The sequence below is a fragment of the Triticum aestivum genome, chromosome 6D (assembly GCF_018294505.1).
Source record: "Triticum aestivum cultivar Chinese Spring chromosome 6D, IWGSC CS RefSeq v2.1, whole genome shotgun sequence".
Classification (NCBI taxonomy): domain Eukaryota; kingdom Viridiplantae; phylum Streptophyta; class Magnoliopsida; order Poales; family Poaceae; genus Triticum; species Triticum aestivum.
In genome coordinates this window covers 141320177-141343498 of record NC_057811.1, presented here as the reverse complement: position 1 = coordinate 141343498, position 23322 = coordinate 141320177, and the positions used below count along the sequence as shown (strand labels likewise).

Sequence of the window (23322 nt, the reverse complement as noted above, 5' to 3'; positions counted from 1 at the left end):
TTCCTGGGATACGGGGCACCATAGGGGCGAGGCGGAAAACTGCGTATTTGCAGGTTGGGGATGAGATTTTGCCGCACCCCTCAAAAATATTTACGGGTCGGACGCGTTTGCTGGGTCTGGTCGGGCAGGATTTTCTGCGACAACCCGTATTTTGGCGGTTATTTTGCGGGTCGCGGCTTTATACGGGGTCTGCTAGAGATGCTATAAGGCTACTCACAGTGGGGGGTGTCATATACCAATATCATGCATATCATACTACCTTCATAGTGCATAGTACATGGACAATCATCACAAAGGCAACATGTACGACTATTTCATGCAAAATTGTTTTCTCAGTTCAGACTTTTCACTCCTGGTGCTTGCATTATTCTTGGATTTATTACAAGATTTTCAGTGATGCGCTTTCAGTGGAAGCAGACGTTCCCGTCGACGACGAGGCGCTTATGGTGACTTCGTAAATCTCAAGATGATATTGCCGGCTCAGTCTCTCAAAGGTGCTCATAGGGGTAGTGTGTGTGCGCGCGCGCGTTCATAGGGGTGAGTGTATGCGCGTATGTATGAGCACTTGCGTCTGTACTGTGTTAAAAACCGCATATTACCAATTTTCCTACGGGATGTGATCTGATGCACACAAAAAATTGTTCTACCCCCTCCATCAACACATCAAACAAGAGAAACACACAAGAATTGCATAGAGGTTGTTAGGAAGATGAAGAAAGCTACGAAACTCCCAACAGCAGTGTCTCACTTGAAGACACCAAAAAGGGTCATCCATTCAGGGCTGAAGAAAGGAATCCCACATGTAAAAAAAATCTCAAGGAACAAGGCACCAGCGGGGATCACTGCCAAGAAAATTTAAGCACATATTATGATATTTATCCTATGAAAATGTTATGCGTCCATCAAATAATCAAGTAAAATAAATTCATTACTTCATTTTTGCTGAACCAAAATTCATCTAAATTATCACAACTAATTCCCAGCAACACGTGGAGAATTGTCTAGTTACATAAATAACAATACCGGGTTCTCTTGTCGGTGTTTGTCTGTTTAGGCAAGTGAAGGACGGTGGTTTGTTCCGTGATCTGCCTAAGGTCTGGGCCATAGGGCAGGTTAGATAGAAAAGCTATCTTTGTGTGAATTTGGGGTGAACCTCACGCACGCATGATGCATTATTGGTTCCTTCACTCACGATAAAAGTTGAGACATGAGCTACTAATCTCATCGTAATTGGCGTGATAAATCGAAGTCAAATTAAACAAAATTCTCTTGTGTACGCATGATCGTCAGCGTGCCGCAAGCGGACGTTTCCGTCGGTTGTGTCGCTTGTCTCGGCTGACTAGGACGGACGGGGTCGAGCGAGGAGAAACGAATCAGGCCAAAAACGCAGCCCAGAAACCGATCCTACACTAAAGAAAACCTACCGACCGACCTGTATGAAATCGCAACGATAAACGAAAAAATTGCACAGCTCCACGTCACCGGTACGACCGAGGTTGGCAAAAAAAGCGCCCAACAAAAAAAAAACAATAATTTGCTCTGTGATGACAAGTTTATTAAATCTTTCGCATCAATCAGTACATTTTGCAGCAACACTGGCACGTGTAGCGTTTGTCACAGAATTGGAGGTAACTTAAGTCCGCATTGTAGATACTGCCAAGTGCAAGGCAAAGCTCTCTGCACCTCTCGGTCGTAGTGTTACCGCCAAGCATGTACCTACACATATGTCTAATCCCACCTTCTTCAACACCTGCGCATGCAGATCGACACATGCATGAATTACTTTGGCATGCATCCCTGGTACCAAGTGTTGATCGATTTGAACGACCAACACCGAGATAAAAAAAAGGTAGAATGAAAACTGACGTAGTATTACCTATATGGCCCTCGGATGCATGACAAGGCCAGTACTGCAAGGTAGACAAAGCAATCAGAAGTACAAAGCATAAAGCCTTTGTGTTGTTCATCCCCATGGTCACAAGCTAGCTAGCCTTTTCCTTGGTCTGGAGGTGTTCTTCTTCTTACGGCTAATGTGTGATGGTCGTGTCTCTTCTTATATAGAGGCAAAAACAAATCGTGTAGTATCAATCCCATTTTATTTTTCCTATTTTGATTCCTCGTGCATTGATGTTCTCTTGCGTATATAGTAGAAGGATATATACACAAATCGTGGACTGGAGTTGACTGTAGCCAATGTAATGTGGGACTATTGAAATATAGAAAGGTAATTAATGAGAAGGTAAATGAAAGGAACATTTTGGATATCATGCACGTTAGCTGCTACGTAGTACTTATCAAGCGGATAGCGATCCTGTAATTGGTGATCCACCCATCTGAAAAAACACCCAGTACTTAACCAAAATGATACTGTACGATTTCCCGTGCAGATTTTTACTTGGAGTAAAAGATATTATTTGTTGTAACTTTGATCAAAATTGCTTTGCGTACGACTCTTCTTATATGGATATACTCATGGTTGGCAGTGTGTTTCATACGGAAAGATACGATTTGATTTACCAAATATTATTCTTTTCTTGGTAGGGCTCATGTCACATGTAAGTTTTGTTTGTGGCCTTTCTATTTGTTCATTGTTGTGTTTATTCTTGTGCTTTCCTTGTCCGGGTCACTAGAACCGGAGGTCCGGCCAATTTGCCCCTTGATAAAAACCAAACTCAAACTCAAATTCAAATTGCAAGTCAAATTATAATTTCTTCAAACAGTAAAAAAATGTTGATAGTGTTGTAAATATTCACCAAGTAATTTTCATGATAATAGTAACATGAATTGAATTAATAAAATGCCCTTAACATCATTAAAACTGTACCAGCTGCACTAAGTTGAGCCATTTCAATTTAAAGAAATATTTAATCATTTTAAAATAAATTGAAACAATGTGTGCTAGCTTAATAGGTTGCCTACTATTTATGCGCTAAATATCACGTTCAACAAAAATCTCTTGGTATTAAATTAAAATGCAAAACAATGAAGAAAGAATAAAACAAAAAAAAAGAATAAAAGAAAAAACTTGTCACTGTGCAACTGGGTTTGAGTAGCACAGGCCTAGCCCACCAGGAGGTCTTCTCCTTCCTCCTATTCAGCCGAGCACGGTGGACGCCCGTACGGCGTCCATGGCTGGACCAGCCACGGGGTAGCCATCCCGTGCCCCCCTGGTTGATAAGGAGGCCACCCCCAACTCCCCTGCAAACCCTAGCACCATTTCCCCATTTCCCCGCGCCGTTTTCGCTCAATCTCGAGCTTCACAGAGAGAGCCACGGGCGCGCCATCGCCATCACTGTCGCCTGTGCGCCTAGCCACCGTCTCTACAAGCTCCACTGTCGTCCGCTACGTCGTCTACAACCACCCATTCGTGCTGGGAGCCCCTACATCGATCGCTGGATCGCCATGGTCTTCTTCCTCAACCCCGCTGACGATTTTCTTCGAATTCGACGCCATCTGCTACTACTGGCCCTCGACAAGCATTTCTTGCGCTCCACGATAAGCTCCCGCTCGAAACCCCTCACTGCCACGTTCGTTTCTATGCCCGTAGCCGTCGTAGCGTAGGAGCCGAAGCTTATCGCCACAGTCGGCAAAGCTCACGCCTGAGCTTTGTACCGTGCTCCTGGGCTCCCCAGGAAGCCAACGCTGCCTCCCCCCTCCCCCCCCCCCAGATCGTCATGTCGTGCTCCCTAGTGGCATTCGCCATCGCACCCGACTCCAACCAGTGCCTCCGCTCGACGTCGTTGACGTCTCCGGCCATCCCAGCCAATGTCAACACCACCATTCGACTCGGCATGGTGCCCGCATTCGAACATGCCCACACACACATCGAACCGTGCCCTGTGAACGTTTTTCTGGCGAAGTTGTGCGTCTCCGTCTCTGTTTTGGTCATTGGAGCTCCACCGCCCTGGGTCACTGCCATCTGGACCCTGGCCGGTAGGCCAGTTAATCTCTACTCCTAATGTCTTAGTTGATAGTCTTCGCGGTTAATTTTGGTCCCACCATTTTCGTCCGTTTTTTTTTTGGTATTTTTAACGTTCCGTCCATCACCTCCCCTCCGTTGGTTTTACCGTCGCGACAGAACCCATGGACTCCCCCTGTCAATCCCTCGCTAGCCCTACCTCGTCTCCCGTCTCCAGTCGCAGCCGCCGCCACACCTGCCGACCCCTGCGCAGCACACCCACCCCTGCGCTCGGCCACAGCGGCGGCGGCGGCGGCCGCGGTCCGGCTCCAGCGCGCCGGCGGCCGCGACGGAGGCCCCGGAGGCGGTCGTCGGGGCGGGCGGCGCGAGGTGGGAGCCGATGGGCACGCGGGAGTACTACGACTACCGGCGGGCCATCTACGGCGACATCACGCACAAGGCCATCCTCGTCGACGCCGCCGGCACCCTCCTCGCCCCCACCGAGCCCATGGCCCAGGTCGGCCTACGCCCTTCCCCCATATACCGCAGCTCCAATTCATGTTCCTCTGTTTGTTTCGCTCGATTCTGCTGGCCGTTCCCATGGTTGACGGAGGCCGACATGTTTTCTATGCGGTGCACAAGCTGAGACAATGCGTGGCGTTTGGAACGACCTGATCCATGCTCCCGTAGCCCGTTCCATTCGTGTATGTTCGTAGATTCGGGTTGTGAGAACCTGGGCAGATTTGTTTCTGCTGTTCATTTCTGGGTTGTGTGGATTTTTTTCTCCATGCATAACGAATTACTGATAAAAATCTCCCTTTCCTCTGTTAATTGGATATGCATACGGTGGTTTGACTAATATGGCTTGTGTTCTGAATGTTAATTCAGGTGTACAGAACAGTAGGCGATAAGTATGGGGTGAAGTACTCGGAGGATGATATCTTGATGAGGACCTCGAGGCCTCGGAGAGCCCCTCCGAACAAGACGCTCACGGGAGCTCTGCCTTGATGGGGAAAACAGCGGAGTTGGTGCAGTGGCGAATGTGGGCGGGGTCGGCCGTGGAGGGAGACTTGCTGGTCGGAGCAGCAGGAGCAAGAAGATTGAGGCGGTTCAGGTTTGTCTCTATCTTCCTCCCCCCTCTCTTTTCCCCCTTGTCTCATGGATGAGGTCGTTGGTGCACGCAAGGAGTGGGTCGAACACGAACCATAGCAAGAGCAAGGAGCTGCACGTGGTTCATGGTTTGCCTTTAGTTCCTCTCTCTCTAGATCTCTAGACGTGGGTCTTTTTGTCCATATACTGAACCATTAAGTTGTAAGTTCATGTTCTTTATATTTGTACAGATATTTAACTGCATTAGTGAATGTTCTGGGTCTGATACAGCAGCTAAGCTTAGGTGATTCCTCATGTTCTATGTGGATCGCATAGAAAATAGAAATCCTAATTTCTGAAAATAGACTGAATCATGTATATATTTGCAGGGCAAGACAAGAACATTAGTTGGATCCAAAGTATTGAGATTGCAGAGGACTCAACAAAGGGTCTGCACTTATTCTATAAATTCAGTATCAGGTTAGTGCCTCTGTTTAGTGATTATATAGAACTACCTTTTGAACTTGCAGAAACTGAATGCATATAAGAATGGAGGACCTTTACAGTTGATGCATGATGATGATCATCCACCGAGCAGCACATCATCTTGGAAAAGCAGATGCGAATTTCTGCTAGGTATGCTTCGGTTGTCCCTCCCATCAACTCTCTCAACTCCCAAACCATTAACCCCGTCCTGGTTGTTCCTATATTTTCTTTTTGTTTTGTTTTTACCAATGCACTTTTCTTGGCATGTTTTAGTGTGTTCCTTCCTACGGCCAGCTCGACCATTTGCTCTGCAGGGAGCTTTTTAGCTCAGAAGGAGCAAATAATTTGAGAATGCATTGGTCTTTTCTGCAATCTGTTGTACAGGGGGATCTTTCATGTTTTTCTGCAGTTCTTTCTTCTCTTTGGCAATTCATTTGGATTGTGTCTCTCTCAAGCTTGGGCATATTAGTTGTATGGTTGACTTTTTTTAGTAGCAGGGAGTAACTAAGTAGTTCACAAGCCAAGCATTTGTAAACTTTGATCATTTATTTGTGGAGAGTATATTTCTTTTTTTGCTCACCGTTTAGATATACATTTTTTGCTTGGCCTGCTGTATTTTCTTGAAGTAAACACTTTATTAGCTCTTTTACAGTTAAAAATGCATGCTTGCAAGTTGCAATATATAGCTGCTAATCTGATGCTCCAATCTTTAATTTGCTAATCTGATATTCAACTTTACTTTCAGGGATAAGCTGGTCAATGCAGGAAAATCTAAAGAAAGCGACTAAAATCAACATTTGAAGGTACATCCTGTATTACGTTACTGCAGAAATTAATATTGTGGTCTGTTATTGGGAATCATGAGTTTCCTGATAATGAGACCCATTAGTAAGGGTTTGTTCAGAAGGCACTGCCTATATAAATGTGATGTACTGATGTTTTGATCGATTGTCTCTTCACCTATCTGGATTACTTAGCTCGAGCAATTTACAGAATCTTATACTTTAATAAGTACAACATTATTAATTTTTGGAGTAGTAGAGTAGTCATATATAGGTATATAAAGTTAGTCATGATCAGATTCCTATATGTTATGTAGGTTCGGCATATCCTAAATAGTAGAGCATAAAATCGGTGCCATGAAATATTAATTTGAGAAAATTTAATTTACCATTTCTTTCATATGAACTTAAGGAGAAGGCGCTTATTTCATCGGCTAAGGTTTCTGTTGGTTACTTCTTTTCGTCCTTCAGTTCATCGAAAAATGAAGAGGATCATGCCTTTCTGTTGGAATTGCTTTTCTGGTTTAAGCAATCATTCAGGTTATTGAAACACTCTCATGCCTCTTTTGTTCAGTCATTACTAATGATGAGTGTCGTGTGTCTGATATGGTTTCATGAGAGTAATTACCAGTAGTGAGAGGGTTCAGATTAGGGATTACAAATATGAAGTAGATGCCTTATATATAGATGCCTAATGATTCAAAAACTAATACTTATCTCTAATCATCCTTACATGCATGCGAACTATCTCTCTTTTCAGACCCTCTCTCTGTTACACATTTGCATTAAAACAAAAAGTAAACGGGAAAACTTACTTTGGGTTCATATGGTGCAGACCAACAACAAGATGATTGTTAATGAAAGGTTTGAGTGTAGGTATACTCAAATCAAGGTCTAATTGTTTGGATGACTACTTTTCAGGTCTATGCCTTTAAGTAAAACTATGCATTTAATTATTGTTCTGTTGTGTTATTGATTTAACCGTTTTTATGTCAGCCAATTAGTTCTGAAGGATCCCACATCAGCTAATTTAGATCATGCTACTTTCGACCAAAAATTGCTTTCAGTGAGGCATGCCCTGAAGATGATACAATATCATTCCTCTTGGTGCCCGTGCTAATATAACTCTTATTTTGAAAAAAATAACAATTTCTTTGTATTTGGGAGCAGGATATTAGGTAGAAAAAAAACAATTTCTGGCGAGTTCTTTGTTGGTCTGCTCCACCTCCCTTGGCGCTTGACCTAGCAGATGTGTGTGCGTGTGCAGATCACCCATGCCTCCACTACGCCACCTGCTGTTGGATGGCACTGGCCGTCCAAGCATGTGGAACTGGAAGGACTGTCCGTCATGGCGGCACAGCTCATCTCAGAGGAGAAAAGACCAAGGTCCTGCAGGTAACATCCCATCAACTACCTGTCTACTAAATAGAAAGCTTCCATCTTGATGTAATTTTCTGGAGGTTAATCCTACTTGCTTGTTTGATAAACCTTGTCATATGCTTCATGTGAGGTTTCTTGTATTGGTAGCAGGCAATGAGTTACTATATATGATATCATATTCCAAATACAATTATTGAACTCTATCAGTTCAGCAGATCCTACATAAAAGGTGAAGTGAACAAACAGCATGCATTTGCTTTGGTTTATGGTTTTTTACAGCATCACTGAGTTTGCCAAAAGAAATTCGCCCAAAACAAACATCACGACACTCTGTTTTAGCCTAAACAGAAGTGGCTTTAGTTTATGACATCTCTGAATTTTGAGAATAGTAGGACAGGATCTGCAATTGCACTTTGCAAGTTTTACTGATTTCTTGTGCAAGATCCTAAAACAGTTTACCATTTGATCCCTAGATTTTCTTATATTGTTGAAGTTTCTTCCAATAAATATACAATATGTTTGGGGTTTATCTGAGTGCCTAGCATGGTGCAACAGTTATATTTTTCTTCAACGACGGTGAAAGAGCTATAACTTATACCGATCTCCGATTCAAGTTCTTTTTTTCTATGGAGGGCACTGTAACTATCTCATGGTCAGAACATTGATCTTGTTAGTAATTTAGTCTATATTATTTAGTTTCAAAAGAAAATTTCTCTTGAGTGAGAAGTTTCCATTTCTCTTGAGTGAGAAATTTCCGGAGGGCGGCGGTGTTGAAGGGACCCGCTGGCGCTGGCCAAGATCCCGATCGATGGACGCGCCTGGTCGCTGGAGCCAGATCACGCGTCGGCTTGGGGGCACCTCGGGGATGTCCACAACAGTGCGGGATGGGGACCGAGCGTCGGGGCATGTCGCGGGTTCCGGTTGAGGGCTTGATCATATAACTGAATTATTATTGCTTGCTTTCTGACATTGTGACATTGAACACTAGAGCTGAATTGACTCTCTTCACAAGATTCACTTTGATACAGCCATTTTCTTAATGACAGTCTTCATGTGAAGGTTTCAAGTACTACATATAGGAGGAGGCAGGAGTGGCTGCAATCTTGCTACGAAATGACACTTACGGAGCTTCTTTACCTAACATGGCCAAGAAGTCCGCAAAATCCAGTGAGCGTAGAGTATGCTGGTTGGATACATATCTGCAGAGTGCATGTAGTGTGTGTGTCAGATATACAGTGGGAAAACACCACAATGCAAGTGTCAGATCCTGTTCTTGATGCAATTTTGCGACTCTATTCTGGACTGTAAGCAATTGGTTGAAGTTCAGCTGAAACTCAGATCAGTCTTGTGGCTCTTCTGTACCTATATGCCTAGATTATTTGCTAATGGTATATGAACGATATCTTCCTGTATAGGATGATCAATTGCCAGGAATAGAAAGACTATGGTTATGATTTTTATCATGTTTTTGTGATTAGCTTCCTGGTAGACTGGACTTCCAGTTATCCGCTAGACTAAATAATTTCTAGCTATTTTTTAACTATTGATTAGTACACACAGATGAATTATGTTTGTCTCAAAATGCAACACATTTCTTGGATGCCTTGACTGTATGCATACTTGTGTTATATGTGATGCGCTCATGATATATGCTAGATGGTGTCTTCCTTTTTATAGCTTGATTAGATGCAACTGTGGACGTTTAATTATAACTAGACATGGTGGCGAGCTCCGCCGCGCCCCGCGAAAGAACTGTAGTTTGTGGGAGACGTAGTTTGTGGGAGACTTCAGGTGGCCTGGTCCTTACAGCATCGTTGGGGGCCTGATTTTCTGTGTGGCTGGTAGCTTGTCTATTTTTTCATGGGAACGATCAAAATGAGTTGTATGCTGCTAACTCTGGACGGGAAAATACATGGATGAACCCAAGTACATCCGCACCCACTTCGAAAGACACCTTTATAAGTTAAAAAAAAAATCTGAAAATTGTTGCACATGTACAGCTTCACATTCTATGTGTACACCAAAAGTTTTGAAGGATTTTTTTTCGTGTGCAAATAAGACAAAAAAACTGTCTCATGGAACACTATTTTCAACCATTGAAATTTGTCTTTTTTGTGGAGGCAAAATAAAATGATGTATTTTTACAAAAGTTTGTGTCGCGCACATATTTTTGCAGAGCTGTAGACGAGATTTTTTTTTGGAATTATTTATAACATTTAAAAATGCGTTTAACATGCATTTCTAAGAGATGGATGCATATAGACCTAACAGGCGGTGGTGGATTGACACGAATAGGGGCAGGGGGGTTCAAGGCAGAGAGCGTGGTGGTTGGCGGGATACTCCTCCTTGGCGGTCCATGGGGAAATATGGCGTGAAGGAGATAGGGTGTCATGGGGAAGATGATATGGGCATCATTTGGTTTTAAAGGAGAGGGTTCTAGCGAGCAATGTCCCGCTTCGGCGGGATACCGAACAGGAAGAGGAGGGTCCACCAAAAAAGAGAAGGGCTCATCATGGGATGGTTATTTTTTTTGTGCTGGGCCAGTGTGTTGAAGATAACATGGCGGACCACCATATTCCTCTCACACATATGATCTGGATTTGGGATAGCATGAACTGTCCAGACGGTTGAATTTTGAGAAGCCCGCTAGGCAACCGTTTCACGTCCGAACATGGTCGGGCGTACAAGAGAGAAATGAGCGTCGGACTTGGAGACGACCCTAATCATTTGTTCAATTCATTTATATACATCATAGCCCGTAGCAACGCACGGGCACTCTTCTAGTTTAGGCCTAATGGCCCACTGCCATGTGGGGCCCTTCCACTAATTAGCTTAACTAATACAATAATTAAAATCAGTTTAGCCAATGTTACTGACTGTTCACTACTTCAGGATGCTGCTAACGCGACACTACGATCAGAGACACTTTGATGAAACTGTGTGCGATACAATAATCGCAAACAGTGGTGTAAAAAACCCGTCAAAATAGGTGCAAAAGGTTTGCAATGACGGATGCATCAAACACGGTTCAGATTTTAGTTGCGTGTGCAATACGGGCATACGGTTCAGTTCAACTAACTGTTTGTGATGAGGAAGAACAAAAGAAACTGGCAACCAGATGAAGGTGTGTGCGATATACAGCATATGGTTCACTCGGATGAACTGTTTGTGATTAGGAAACACAAAAGAAACGGTCAGCCAGATCAAGGTCTGTGTGATATATGGCATGCGGTTCACTCGGATGAACTGTTTGTGTTGAGACAAGAGAACAGAAACGGTTCAATATAACAAGATGTGTGTGATACGCGGCAAACAGGTCTGTAATCAGAAATGTGTGCGAAGACCGATAATAACACAGACAATTGCTTCTAATAACACGTATGTGATATGCTTTGTCTACACAACATCTATCGGCCATTGGGCGGCGGGCGGTCATCCGGGTACGCAATAAGGATACGAAGAAGTATCCTATATCAGCAAGGACTAGTTGTTTCACCAATAGCTCATCTAAGAGAACTCTCAAGTTAACTATGCTTAGGCTGGAGCAGCCATCAGATGGGTGACTGGATGGGAAGTTGTCTTGACGTTAAATTATCTGACGGGATGGGTCATACAGGTCAAATTAAATGACCTCTATGATCCATCCTATCAGTTAAATTAACCTCGAGGTCTTTGTTTTTTTAACACATGTTAAATAAGGTCTACCGCATTACTTTTTGACAATGTGCGATACGTGGCATACAGTTGATCCATCCGACCTGTTTGTGATGGAATAAGCCATGTGTGTTGTGGGAAAACACTTGCTAGTATACAACCGTTTGCGATTGATGAATTCATCACCGACGGGTTCCCTAGTGTGGTCTGTGTTCATCTGATCATCATCTACTTCTTGTGCTAGCTCGATGTTCCTTATATGCTAAGTTTCCATTAATTGATGGCATTTTATGAACACGCCACCGTTTCCCGCCATTTCCTCACCTGTTTCCCGTCACCCAGCGATATTGCACATAAACCTAGGCGGCGCGTGACGCACGGAGGCAACAAGCGCAGCCTGTAGCACATCCACCTTTCCCAAGCATGCCAACCCACCAAAGCGCCGCCTCTGCCATCAATCTCGTCAACGAGGAAAACGAGCAGGCGCCATGGCCCGTCGAGGCCGAGGCGCTCCCCAGCAACGCGATGGACGACGTCATGATGCGCGTCATCGCCAGGGTTGAGCAGACCCTTGGCGCATGGCGCTTCAGCGCCGCGGATCAAGATAGGCATGTCAGCGCTGTCAGCGCCAAGAGGCTGCAGCTCGCCACACAACATGATCGATGGCGCGGCGCAGAGCAAGCTAGGTGTGTCCACGCCGATAGACTGCGGCTCGCCGCACGACAAGAGGCACGACGTGCCGCACAACAAGAGCGGATCCATCGGCGCTTGGCTGCTGTCGACAGGGCGTCGCAGCTGGATACACATCCCGTCAATACCCCCATTCCTCGCCAGGAGGGGGCAGAGGCCCTCTGCGTCGTACTTGCACCAGAGGCCGGCTGCGACGTACTTGCACCGTTCGCATGGGTTGTGCCGTTCGCCTTGTGTGCAGCCCGCTCGATGCCAACGCGCTGGTTGGTAGGCTCAACCGCCTCCTTGGCCCAGGTGTCCACCGGGGCGCAGTAGAGGAACATGGCCGTCGCATCCTCGAGCTGATGATCTCCGATGAAATAGCCAACTTGGAGCTCGAGATCGCGCTCCAGATGTACCGCGAGCGTGCGCTTGGACGAACGCATGCACGAGTTCTTGCAGAGCCAAGAGCTACCGTAGGCAAGGGCTGCTGGTCATGTGATGACCCACAAGTATAGGGGATCTATCGTAGTCCTTTCGATAAGTAAAAGTGCCGAACCCAACGAGGAGCAGAAGGAAATGACAAGCGGTTTTCAGTAAGGTATTCTCTGCAAGCACTGAAATTATCGGTAACAGATAGTTTTGTGATAAGGTAATTTGTAACGGGTAACAAGTAACAAAAGTAAATAAGGTGCAGCAAGATGGCCCAATCCTTTTTGTAGCAAAGGACAAGCCTGGACAAACTCTTATATGAAGGAAAACGCTCCCGAGGACACATGGGAATTATCGTCAAGCTAGTTTTCATCACGCTCATATGATTCACGTTCGTTACTTTGATAATTTGGTATGTTGGTGGACCGGTGCTTGGGTGCTGCCCTTTCTTGGACAAGCATCCCACTTATGATTAACCCCTATTGCAAGCATCCACAACTAAAAGAGAAGTATTAAGATAAACCTAACCATAGCATGAAACATATGGATCCAAATCAGCCCCTTACGAAGCAACTCATAAACTAGGGTTTAAGCTTCTGTCACTCTAGCAACCCATCATCTACTTATTACTTCCCAATGCCTTCCTCTAGGCCCAAATAATGATGGAGTGTCATGTAGTCGACGTTCACATAACACCACTAGAGGAAAGACAACATACATCTCATCAAAATATCTAACGAATACCAAATTCACATGACTACTTATAGCAAGACTTCTCCCATGTCCTCAGGAACAAACGTAACTACTCATAAATCATGTTCATGATCATAATCAGAGGGGTATTAATATGCATAATAGATCTGAACATATGATCTTCCACCAAATAAACCAACTAGCATCAACTACAAGGAGTAATCAACACTACTAGCAACCCACAGGTACCATTCTGAGGCTTTGGGACAAAGATTGGATACAAGAGATGAACTATGGTTTGAGAGGAGATGGTGCCGATGAAGATGTTGATGGAGATTGACCCCCTCCCGATGAGAGGATCGTTGGTGATGACGATGGCGATGATTTCCCCCTCCCGGAGGGAAGTTTCCCCGGCAGAACAGCTCTGCCGGAGCCCTAGATTGGTTCCGCCAAGGTTCCACCTCGTGGCGGCGGAGTTTCTTCCCGAAAGCTTGCTTATGATTTTTTCCAGGGTAAATGACTTCATATAGCAGAAGATGGGCACCGGAGGCCTGCCAGGGGGCCCACGAGGCAGGGGCATGCCCAGGGGGGTAGGGCGCGCCCCCACCCTCGTGGCCAGGGTGTGGGCCCCCTCTGGTACTTTCTTCGCTCAGTATTTTTCATTAATTCCAAAAATGACTTCCGTGAAGTTTCAGGACTTTTGGAGTTGTGCAGAATAGGTCTATAATATTTGCTCCTTTTCTAGCCCAGAATTCCAGTTGTCGGCATTCTCCCTCTTCATGTAAACCTTGTAAAATAAGAGAGAATATGCATAAGTATTGTGACATAACGTGTAATAACAGCCCATAATGCAATAAATATCGATATAAAAGTATGATGCAAAATGGACGTATCAACTCCCCCAAGCTTAGACCTCGCTTGTCCTCAAGCGGAAGCCGATAACGATAAATATGTCCACATGTTTAGAGATAGAGGTGTCGATAAAATAAAGTACGTACATGAGGGCATCATGATCATTCTTATAACAGCAACATATATGGATATTGTCATATTATTTCTTATGCTCAAGTAATAATCTATTCACAACGTCAAGTATGAATCAGAAACTTCATTGAGAACCAACAAACTATAATCTCAGTCATTGAAGCAATTGCAATTTATCATAACATCGGAAAGAGTCAATATAAGAGCTTTTCAGCAAGTCCACATACTCAACTATCATTTAGTCTTTCACAATTGCTAACACTCACGCAATACTTATGGGTATGGAGTTTTAATCGGACACAGAGAAAGATAGGGGCTTATAGTGTTGCCTCCCAACCTTTTACCTCAAGGGTAATGTCAACAATAATAATTCATGCTAACTTACATCCAATTGGATATATATATATCAGGATCTTTCCAACACAATGTGCTTGCCAAAGGATAAAATGTAAAAAGGAAAGGTGAAGATCACCATGACTCTTACATAAGGTAAAAGTAAAAGATAGGCCCTTCGGAGAGGGAAGCAGAGGTTGTCATGTGCTTTTAAGGTTGGATGCATGAAATCTTAATGCAAAAGAACGTCACTTTATATTGCCACTTGTGATATGAACCTTTATTATGCAGTCTGTCGCTTTTATTGCTTCCATATCACAAGATCGTATAAAGTTTATTTTCTCCACACTAATAGATCATACTCCCTCCGTTTCTAAATATAAGTCTTTCTAGAGATTGCACCAAGTGACTACATACGGAGCAAAATGAATGAATCTACACTCTAAAATATGTCTACATACATCTGTATGTTGTATTCCATTTGAAATGTCTAAAAAGACTTATATTTAGGAACGGAGGGAGTACATATTTAGAAAGCAATTTTTATTGCAAGCAACATGACAACTTACTTGAAGGATCTTACTCAATCCATAAGTAGATATGATGGACTCTCATGGCAAAACTGGGTTAAAGGATATTCGGAAGCACAAGTAGTATCTCTACTTGGTGCAAAGAATTTGGCTAGCATGAGGGGGAAAGGCAAGCTCAACATGTTGGATGATCCATGACAATATACTTTATTTCAGATATAAGAAAACATAACCCATTACGTTGTCTTCCTTGTCCAACATCAACTCTTTAGCATGTCATACTTTAACGAGTGCTCACAATCATAAAAGATGTCCAAGATAGTATATTTATATGTGAAAACCTCTCTTTCTTTATTACTTCCTATTAATTGCAACGATGACCAAAACTATGTTTGTCAACTTTCAACAACTTTTATTCATCATAGGCTTTATATGTGAATTCATTACTCTCCATAAGATCAATATGATATCTTTATTTCTTTTTATTCTTTCTCTTTTCTTTCAAGATCAAAGCAAGATAATCAAGCCCTTGACTCAACACTAATCTTTATTATATGTAGCTCACGGACTCGGTTACATAGAAGGATCATAAGGCAAAACTCAAAACTAAATCACACTAAAACTTTATTCTATAGATCAGGATATTACCAAAAGGATCGAACTAAGAAAAAGGGTAAAGATAGGAGTGTGATGGTGATACGATACCAGGGCACCTCCCCCAAGCTTGGCAATTGCCAAGGGGAGTGCCCATACCCATGTGATTATGTCTCCTTCTTTGGAGGTGATGAGGATGGTGATGATGAAGATAATTGTGCCCTCAGCTTTTTCATATTGTACTCAAGAAGAGCAATTTCCTCCTTTAAATCATCGACCTCCGACTCCAGCTTCAAGATCTTGTCACATAAATCTCCTTTGCTTTTCTGCCGAAAACGAGAAGGAATAGATCGGTTGTTAGACAGTTTAGCCCTCTTAGGAAGACTAGACTTCTTGAACTTCACGTGCATATCCCCAGGTTGAGGTAAAGGGACATCCTCCTCCTCCGAACTTGAATCATTGATCCTCATCAAATGAGCATCCTCCTCATCATACGTAGTTCGACCACAAGGAGATAGATCCCCATAGCTCTTTGGGTCAGCAACGAGATGTGAGATATAGCTCTCTCCGTCAGAATCCTGAGATGACATCTTGCTCCAAACCTGCTACAGAAACAACTCGAAACAAAAACAGATGATACTTGCGTGATACGAGGGTCAAAACCTTCGGGAGATTATATAATGAATTTTTTACCGACCAAAAGAAGTATCGTGCAAGAAAATGGAGTCCGGAGAGCGCAGGAGGTGCCCACGAGGCAGGGGCGCGCCCAGGGGGGTAGGGCACGCCCTCCACCCTCGTGGAAGCCTCGTGTCCTTCCGGGACTACTTCTTATTTTCCTATTTTCTTAAATATTCCAAAACGGAGAAAAATTGCCATTAGAACTGTTTTGGGGTCGGTTTACTTACCGTACCACATACCTATTCCTTTTCGGAGTCTGAAACGTTATGGAAAGTGTCCCTTATGTATTCCTCCGGGGTTACAGTTTCAATAATATTAGTTTCAACATTTATGGGATTACCTGAGATATAATGTTTGATTCTTTGACCGTTCACCACCTTCGGATTTGTGCCTTCAAAGTTGTTGATTTTTATGGCACCGGAACGATAGACCTCTTTGATAACGTAAGGACCTTTCCATTTAGAGAGAAGTTTTCCTGCAAAAAATCTTAAGCGAGAGTTGAATAGCAACACATAATCACCTACATTAAACTCACGCTTTTGTATCCTTTTGTCATGCCATCTTTTAACTTTTCTTTAAACAGTTTGGCATTCTCATAGGCTTGGGTTCTCCATTCATCAAGTGAGCTAATGTCAAATAACTTCTTCTCACCGGCAAGTTTGAAATCATAATTGAGCTCTTTAATGGCCCAATATGCCTTATGTTCTAGTTCGAGAGGTAAGTGCCATGCTTTTCCATAAACCATTTTATACGGAGACATACCCATAGGATTTTTATATGCAGTTCTATAGGCCCATAATGCATCATCAAGTTTCATGGACCAATTCTTTCTAGATCTATTAACAGTCTTTTGCAAAATTAATTTGAGTTCTCTGTTACTCAACTCTACTTGACCACTAGACCGCGGGTGATATGGAGATGCAATTCTATGATTAACATCATACTTAGCAAGCATTTTACGAAAAGCACCATGAATAAAATGTGAACCACCATCAGTCATTAAATACCTAGGGACTCCAAACCTCGGAAAAATAACTTCTTTAAGCATCTGAATAGAGGTGTTGTGATCAGCACTACTAGTTGGAATAGCTTCTACCCACTTAGTAACGTAATCAATAGCAACTAAAATATGTGTATACCCGTTAGAGGAAGGAAACGGTCCCATATAATCAAAGCCCCAAACATGAAATGGTTCAATAACGAGTGAATAATTCATAGGCATTTCTTGACGTCTACTAATATTACCAATTCTTTGACATTCATCACAAGATAAGACAAACTTACGGGCATCCTTGAAGAGATACCTTATGTGCAGTTCTATCTCCAGCGTGGTGTCCTCCATAAGCTTCGGAGTGACACTTGCGTAGGATCTGTTCCTGTTCATGCTCAGGTATACAACGTCTAATAACACCATCTACTCCTTCTTTATAAAGATGTGGGTCATCCCAGAAGTAATGTCTTAAATCATAGAAAAACTTTTTGTTCTGCTGGTATGTGAAACTAGGTGGTATGAATTTAGCAACAATGTAATTAGCATAATCAGCATACCATGGAGCAGTACGAGAAGTATTTATGACAGCTAATTGTTCATCAGGAAAGCTATCATCAATAGGTAGTGGGTCATCAAGAACATTCTCTAACCTAGACAAGTTGTCTGCAACAGGGTTCTTAGCTCCCTTTTTATCAGTAATATGCAGATCAAATTCTTGTAGCAAGAGAACCCATCTAATAAGTCTAGGTTTAGCATCTTTCTTTTCCATAAGATATTTAATAGCAGCATGATCAGTGTGAACAGTTACTTTAGAATCAACAATATAAGGTCTGAACTTATCACAAGCAAATACAACTGCTAAAAATTCTTTTTCAGTAGTAGCATAATTTCTCCGGGCATTGTCTATAGTTTTACTAGCATATTGAATAACATTTAATTTCTTATCAACTCTTTGTCCTAGAACAACACCTACAACATAATCACTAGCATCACACATAATTTCAAAGAGTAAATTCCAATCAGGTGGCTGAACAATAGGTGCAGAAATCAATGCTTTCTTAACTATTTCAAATGCTTCCACACAATCATCATCAAACACAAAAGGTATATCTTTTTGTAATAGGTTAGTCAGAGGCCGAGAAATTTTTGAGAAGTCCTTAATGAACCTCCTATAAAAACCGGCATGACCAAGGAAACTTCTTATACCTTTGATGTCCTTGGGACACAGCATCTTTTCAATGGCATCAACTTTAGCTTTATCAACTTCAATACCTCTTTCTGAAATTTTATGCCCCAAGACATTGCCTTCGTTAACCATAAAGTGGCATTTCTCCCAATTCAAGACAAGATTAGTTTCTTCACATCTCTGCAAAACTCGATCCAGGTTGCTCAAGCAATCATCAAAAGAGGATCCATAAACAGAGAAATCATCCATGAAAACCTCACAAATCTTTTCACAAAAGTCAGAGAATATAGCCATCATGCAGCTTTGAAAGGTAGCAGGTGCATTACATAAACCAAAAGGCATACGTCTATAAGCAAAGGTACCAAAAGGGCAAGTAAAAGTGGTCTTTTCTTGATCCTCAGCTGACACAGGTATTTGAGAGAAACCGGAGTAACCATCTAGAAAGCAAAAATGTGTATGTTTGGATAATCTTTCTAGCATTTGATCAATGAAAGGCAAAGGGTAATGATCTTTTTTAGTAGCTTCATTTAATTTGCGGAAATCAATTACCATCCTATAACCTGTAATAATTCTTTGCGGAATCAATTCATCTTTATCATTAGGAACGGCAGTAATACCTCCCTTCTTAGGGACACAATGGACAGGACTTACCCACTGACTATCAGCAACGGGATAAATTATACCTGCTTCAAGGAGCTTTAATATTTCCTTTCTTACCACTTCTTTCATCTTAGGATTTAGCCGTCGTTGGTGATCAATAACTGGTTTGGCATCTTTCTCCAAATTTATTTTGTGTTGACATAGAGTGGGACTAATGCCCTTAAGATCATCAAGAGTATATCCAATAGCAGCACGGTGCTTCTTCAGAGTTTTTAATAATTTCTTTTCTTCATGCTCTGAAAGGTTAGCACTAATAATAACAGGATATATCTTCTTTTCATCAAGATAAGCATATTTAAGAGTATCAGGTAATGGTTTAAGCTCAAACACGGGATCACCCTTGGGTGGAGGAGGATCCCCTAGGATTTCAGTAGGCAAGTCGTGTTTCAGAATAGGTCCATGTTTAAAGAATACTTCATCTATTTCCCTTCTTTCATTCATAAACGTATCATTTTCATGGTCTAGCAAATATTGTTCTAAAGGATCACTAGGAGGCAGGGCAATAGAAGCAAGACCAATAATTTCATCTTTACTAGGCAATTCCTCATCACGGGGTTGTCTACTAAATTTAGCAAAATTAAACTCATGAGACATATCACCCAAACCAATAGCAACGACATCCTTTTCGCAGTCTATCCTAGCATTAACAGTGTTCAAGAACGGTCTACCAAATATAATGGGACAAAAGCTATCTTGTGGGGAACCAAGAACAAGAAAATCAGCAGGATATTTAACCTTCCCACACAAGACTTCAACATCTCTAACAATCCCAATCGGTGAAATAGTATCTCTATTGGCAAGCTTAATTGGAACATCAATTTCTTCTATCTCAGCAGGTGCAATATCATGCATAATTTCTTTGTATAAGGAATGAGGTATTGCACTTGCACTAGCACCCATATCACATAAGCCATGATAACAATGATCTCCTATTTTAACAGAAATAACAGGCATGCCTGCAACAGGTCTATGTTTATTTTTAGCATCAGGTCTAGCAATTCTAGCAGCTTCATTACAGAAGTAAATAACATGCCCATCAATATTATCGGCCAAGAGATCTTTAACCATAGCAATTTTAGGTTCAACTTTAACTTGCTCAGGGGGTTTGTGTGTCCTAATATTACTTTTGTTGACTATAGTTGAAGCTTTAGCATGATCCTTTATTCTAATAGGGAAAGGTGGCTTCTCAATATAAGCAGTAGGAACGACAGGATCATTATAAGTGATAGTCTTTTCTTCAACTTTAATAGGTGCAACTACTTTTACTTCAATGGGAGGATTATATTTAAACCACTTCTCCTTAGGGAGATCAACATGAGTAGCAAAGGATTCACAGAAAGAAGCTACTATCTCCGAGTCAAGTCCATATTTAGTGCTAAATTCACGGAAAACATCAGTATCCATAAAAGATTTAACACAATCAAACTTAGGTGTTATACCTGACTCCTTACCTTTGTTGAGGTCCCAAGCTTTAGAGTTGCGTTTAATTCTTTCCAATAAATCCCATTTGAATTCAATAGTCTTCATCATAAAAGAGCCAGTACAAGAAGTATCGAGCATGGAGCGATTATGGAGAGAAAGCCGAGCATAATTTTTTTGAATAATCATTTCTCTTGAGAGCTCATGATTGGGGCATGAATATAAGATTGACTTAAGCCTCCCCCAAGCTTGAGCGATGCTTTCTCCTTCGCGAGGCCAAAAATTATATATATAATTACGATCACGATGAACAAGATGCATAGGATAAAACTTCTGATGAAATTCCAATTTCAATCGTTTGTAGCTCCATGATCCCATATCATCACATAGCCTATACCATGTCAATGCCTCTCCCTTGAAAGATAAAGGGAAGACCTTCTTCTTGATAATATCATCGGGCATACCTGCAAGCTTAAATAATCCACAAACTTCATCCACATAGATTAGGTGCAAATTGGGATGCAATGTTCCATCTCCTGCAAAAGGATTAGCTAGCAGTTTCTCTATCATACCCGAAGGAAATTCAAAGTAAACATTTTCAGTAGGTTCAGTAGGTTTAGGAGAAAATCTTTGCTCTACTGGTCGGGGTGAAGATACCCCGAACAAGCCCCTCAAAGGATTATGTTCCATAGTAACAGGTGACAGTAAATTTCAGCACACTATATAAAATTTTCCTTACCAAATTCCACCTACCAAAGGCGCTTCACTCCCCGGCAACGGCGCCAGAAAAGAGTCTTGATGACCCACAAGTATAGGGGATCTATCGTAGTCCTTTCGATAAGTAAGAGTGTCGAACCCAACAAGGAGCAGAAGGAAATGACAAGCGGTTTTCAGTAAGGTATTCTCTGCAAGCACTGAAATTATCGGTAACAGATAGTTTTGTGATAAGGTAATTTGTAACGGGTAACAAGTAACAAAAGTAAATAAGGTGCAGCAAGATGGCCTAATCCTTTTTGTAGCAAAGGACAATCCTGGACAAACTCTTATATGAAGGAAAACGCTCCCGAGGACACATGGGAATTATCGTCAAGCTAGTTTTCATCACGCTCATATGATTCGCGTTCGTTACTTTGATAATTTGGTATGTGGGTGGACCGGTGCTTGGGTGCTGCCCTTTCTTGGACAAGCATCCGACTTATGATTAAACCCTATTGCAAGCATCCGCAACTACAAGAGAAGTATTAAGGTAAACCTAACCATAGCATGAAACATATGGATCCAAATCAGCCCCTTACGAAGCAACTCGTAAACTAGGGTTTAAGCTTCTGTCACTCTAGCAACCCATCATCTACTTATTACTTCCCAATGCCTTCCTCTAGGCCCAAATAATGGTGGAGTGTCATGTAGTCGACGTTCACCTAACACCACTAGAGGAAAGGCAGCATACATCTCATCAAAATATCGAACGAATACCAAATTCACATGACTACTTATAGCAAGACTTCTCCCATGTCCTCAGGAACAAACGTAACTACTCACAAATCATATTCATGTTCATAATCAGAGGGGTATTAATATGCATAATAGATCTGAACATATGATCTTCCACCAAATAAACCAACTAGCACCAACTACAAGGAGTAATCAACACTACTAGCAACCCACAGGTACCAATCTGAGGCTTTGGGACAAAGATTGGATACAAGAGATGAACTAGGGTTTGAGAGGAGATGGTGCTGGTGAAGATGTTGATGGAGATTGACCCCCTCCCGATGAGAGGATCGTTGGTGATGACGATGGCGATGATTTCCCCCTCCCGGAGGGAAGTTTCCCCGGCAGAACAGCTCTGTCGGAGCCCTAGATTGGTTCCGCCAAGGTTCCGCCTCGTGACGGCGGAGTTTCTTCCCAAAAGCTTGCATGTGATTTTTTCCAGGGTAAAAGACTTTATATAGCATAAGATGGGCACCGGAGGCCTGCCAGGGGGCCCATGAGGCAGGGGGGCGCGCCCAGGGGGTAGGGCACGCCCCCCCACCCTTGTGGCCAGGGTGTGGGCCCCCTCTGGTACTTTCTTCGCTCAGTATTTTTATTAATTCCAAAAATGACTTCCGTGAAGTTTCAGGACTTTTGGAGTTGTGCAGAATAGGTCTCTAATATTTGCTCCTTTTCCAGCCCAGAATTCCAGCTGCCGGGATTCTCCCTCTTCATGTAAACCTTGTAAAATAAGAGAGAATAGGCATAAGTATTGTGACATAACGTGTAATAACAGCCCACAATGCAATAAATATCGATACAAAAGCATGAAGCAAAATGGACGTATCATCATGGTCTCATGGACGCGTTTTATTTTGTTGAGTCGTTTCGACGTGGATAGCTATGTATTCACAGCAATCATAGTATTGCTCTGTTTCAATGTGTACTCTGTTTTCCGTTCTTATATGTTCTGTTTCAATGTGTGTATATACGCTTTTTATTCTGTATATGTGGATGATAATACCTAGATTCAAATTAGTATAAAAAATAGATAGAAAATGGAATTTATAATACATATATTAATTGTTCATTAGTTTATCACAGAATATATATAATATCATCACATATACGTGATGATACTTAACTACTAGGTACAATGCATAAAATTGAAAATGAACAATACTAAAATTAATAATCCCTCCTGGGGCCAGTATTCCAGCAGCCCCTCGCCAGCAGCTCCCTGGTGCGCGACGTCTTCCCAGTGCGGAGGCAGTACTCCGCCTCCTCCGCCTCGCAGCGTTTGACGTACCGATCTGCCTCTTGCTGGTGGACGAGCGTGAACGATCTTGCCATTTCATTGGGCGCCCACCGGAGCTCCTCGTCGGTGGCATGCT

General features: G+C 42.5%; 1 protein-coding gene across 14 annotated transcripts; it reads left to right on the top strand.

The window, feature by feature from the left end:
* The first annotated feature begins 4079 nt into the window (after nt 1–4079).
* LOC123144151 (uncharacterized) lies at nt 4080–9093 on the top strand. 14 transcript variants are annotated; one of them, XR_006471301.1, is made up of 9 exons: nt 4081–4415; nt 4787–5012; nt 5239–5291; nt 5377–5436; nt 5518–5623; nt 6219–6276; nt 6727–6795; nt 7523–7650; nt 8695–9093. XR_006471301.1 is itself a non-coding variant. In XM_044563197.1 (3 exons), exons 1-3 carry the CDS (start codon nt 6657–6659, stop codon nt 8941–8943), a joined length of 516 nt encoding a protein of 171 aa, XP_044419132.1. In that variant the 5' UTR covers nt 6283–6656; the 3' UTR covers nt 8944–9093. The 14 variants fall into 14 exon arrangements, 1 of the variants encoding a protein (XP_044419132.1); XR_006471299.1 differs by having other exon boundaries at nt 4083–4415; nt 5377–5467; nt 5554–5623; XR_006471303.1 differs by lacking the exon at nt 5239–5291 and having other exon boundaries at nt 4080–4415; nt 5377–5467; nt 5536–5623; nt 6668–6795.
* The last annotated feature ends 14229 nt before the right edge of the window (nt 9094–23322 follow it).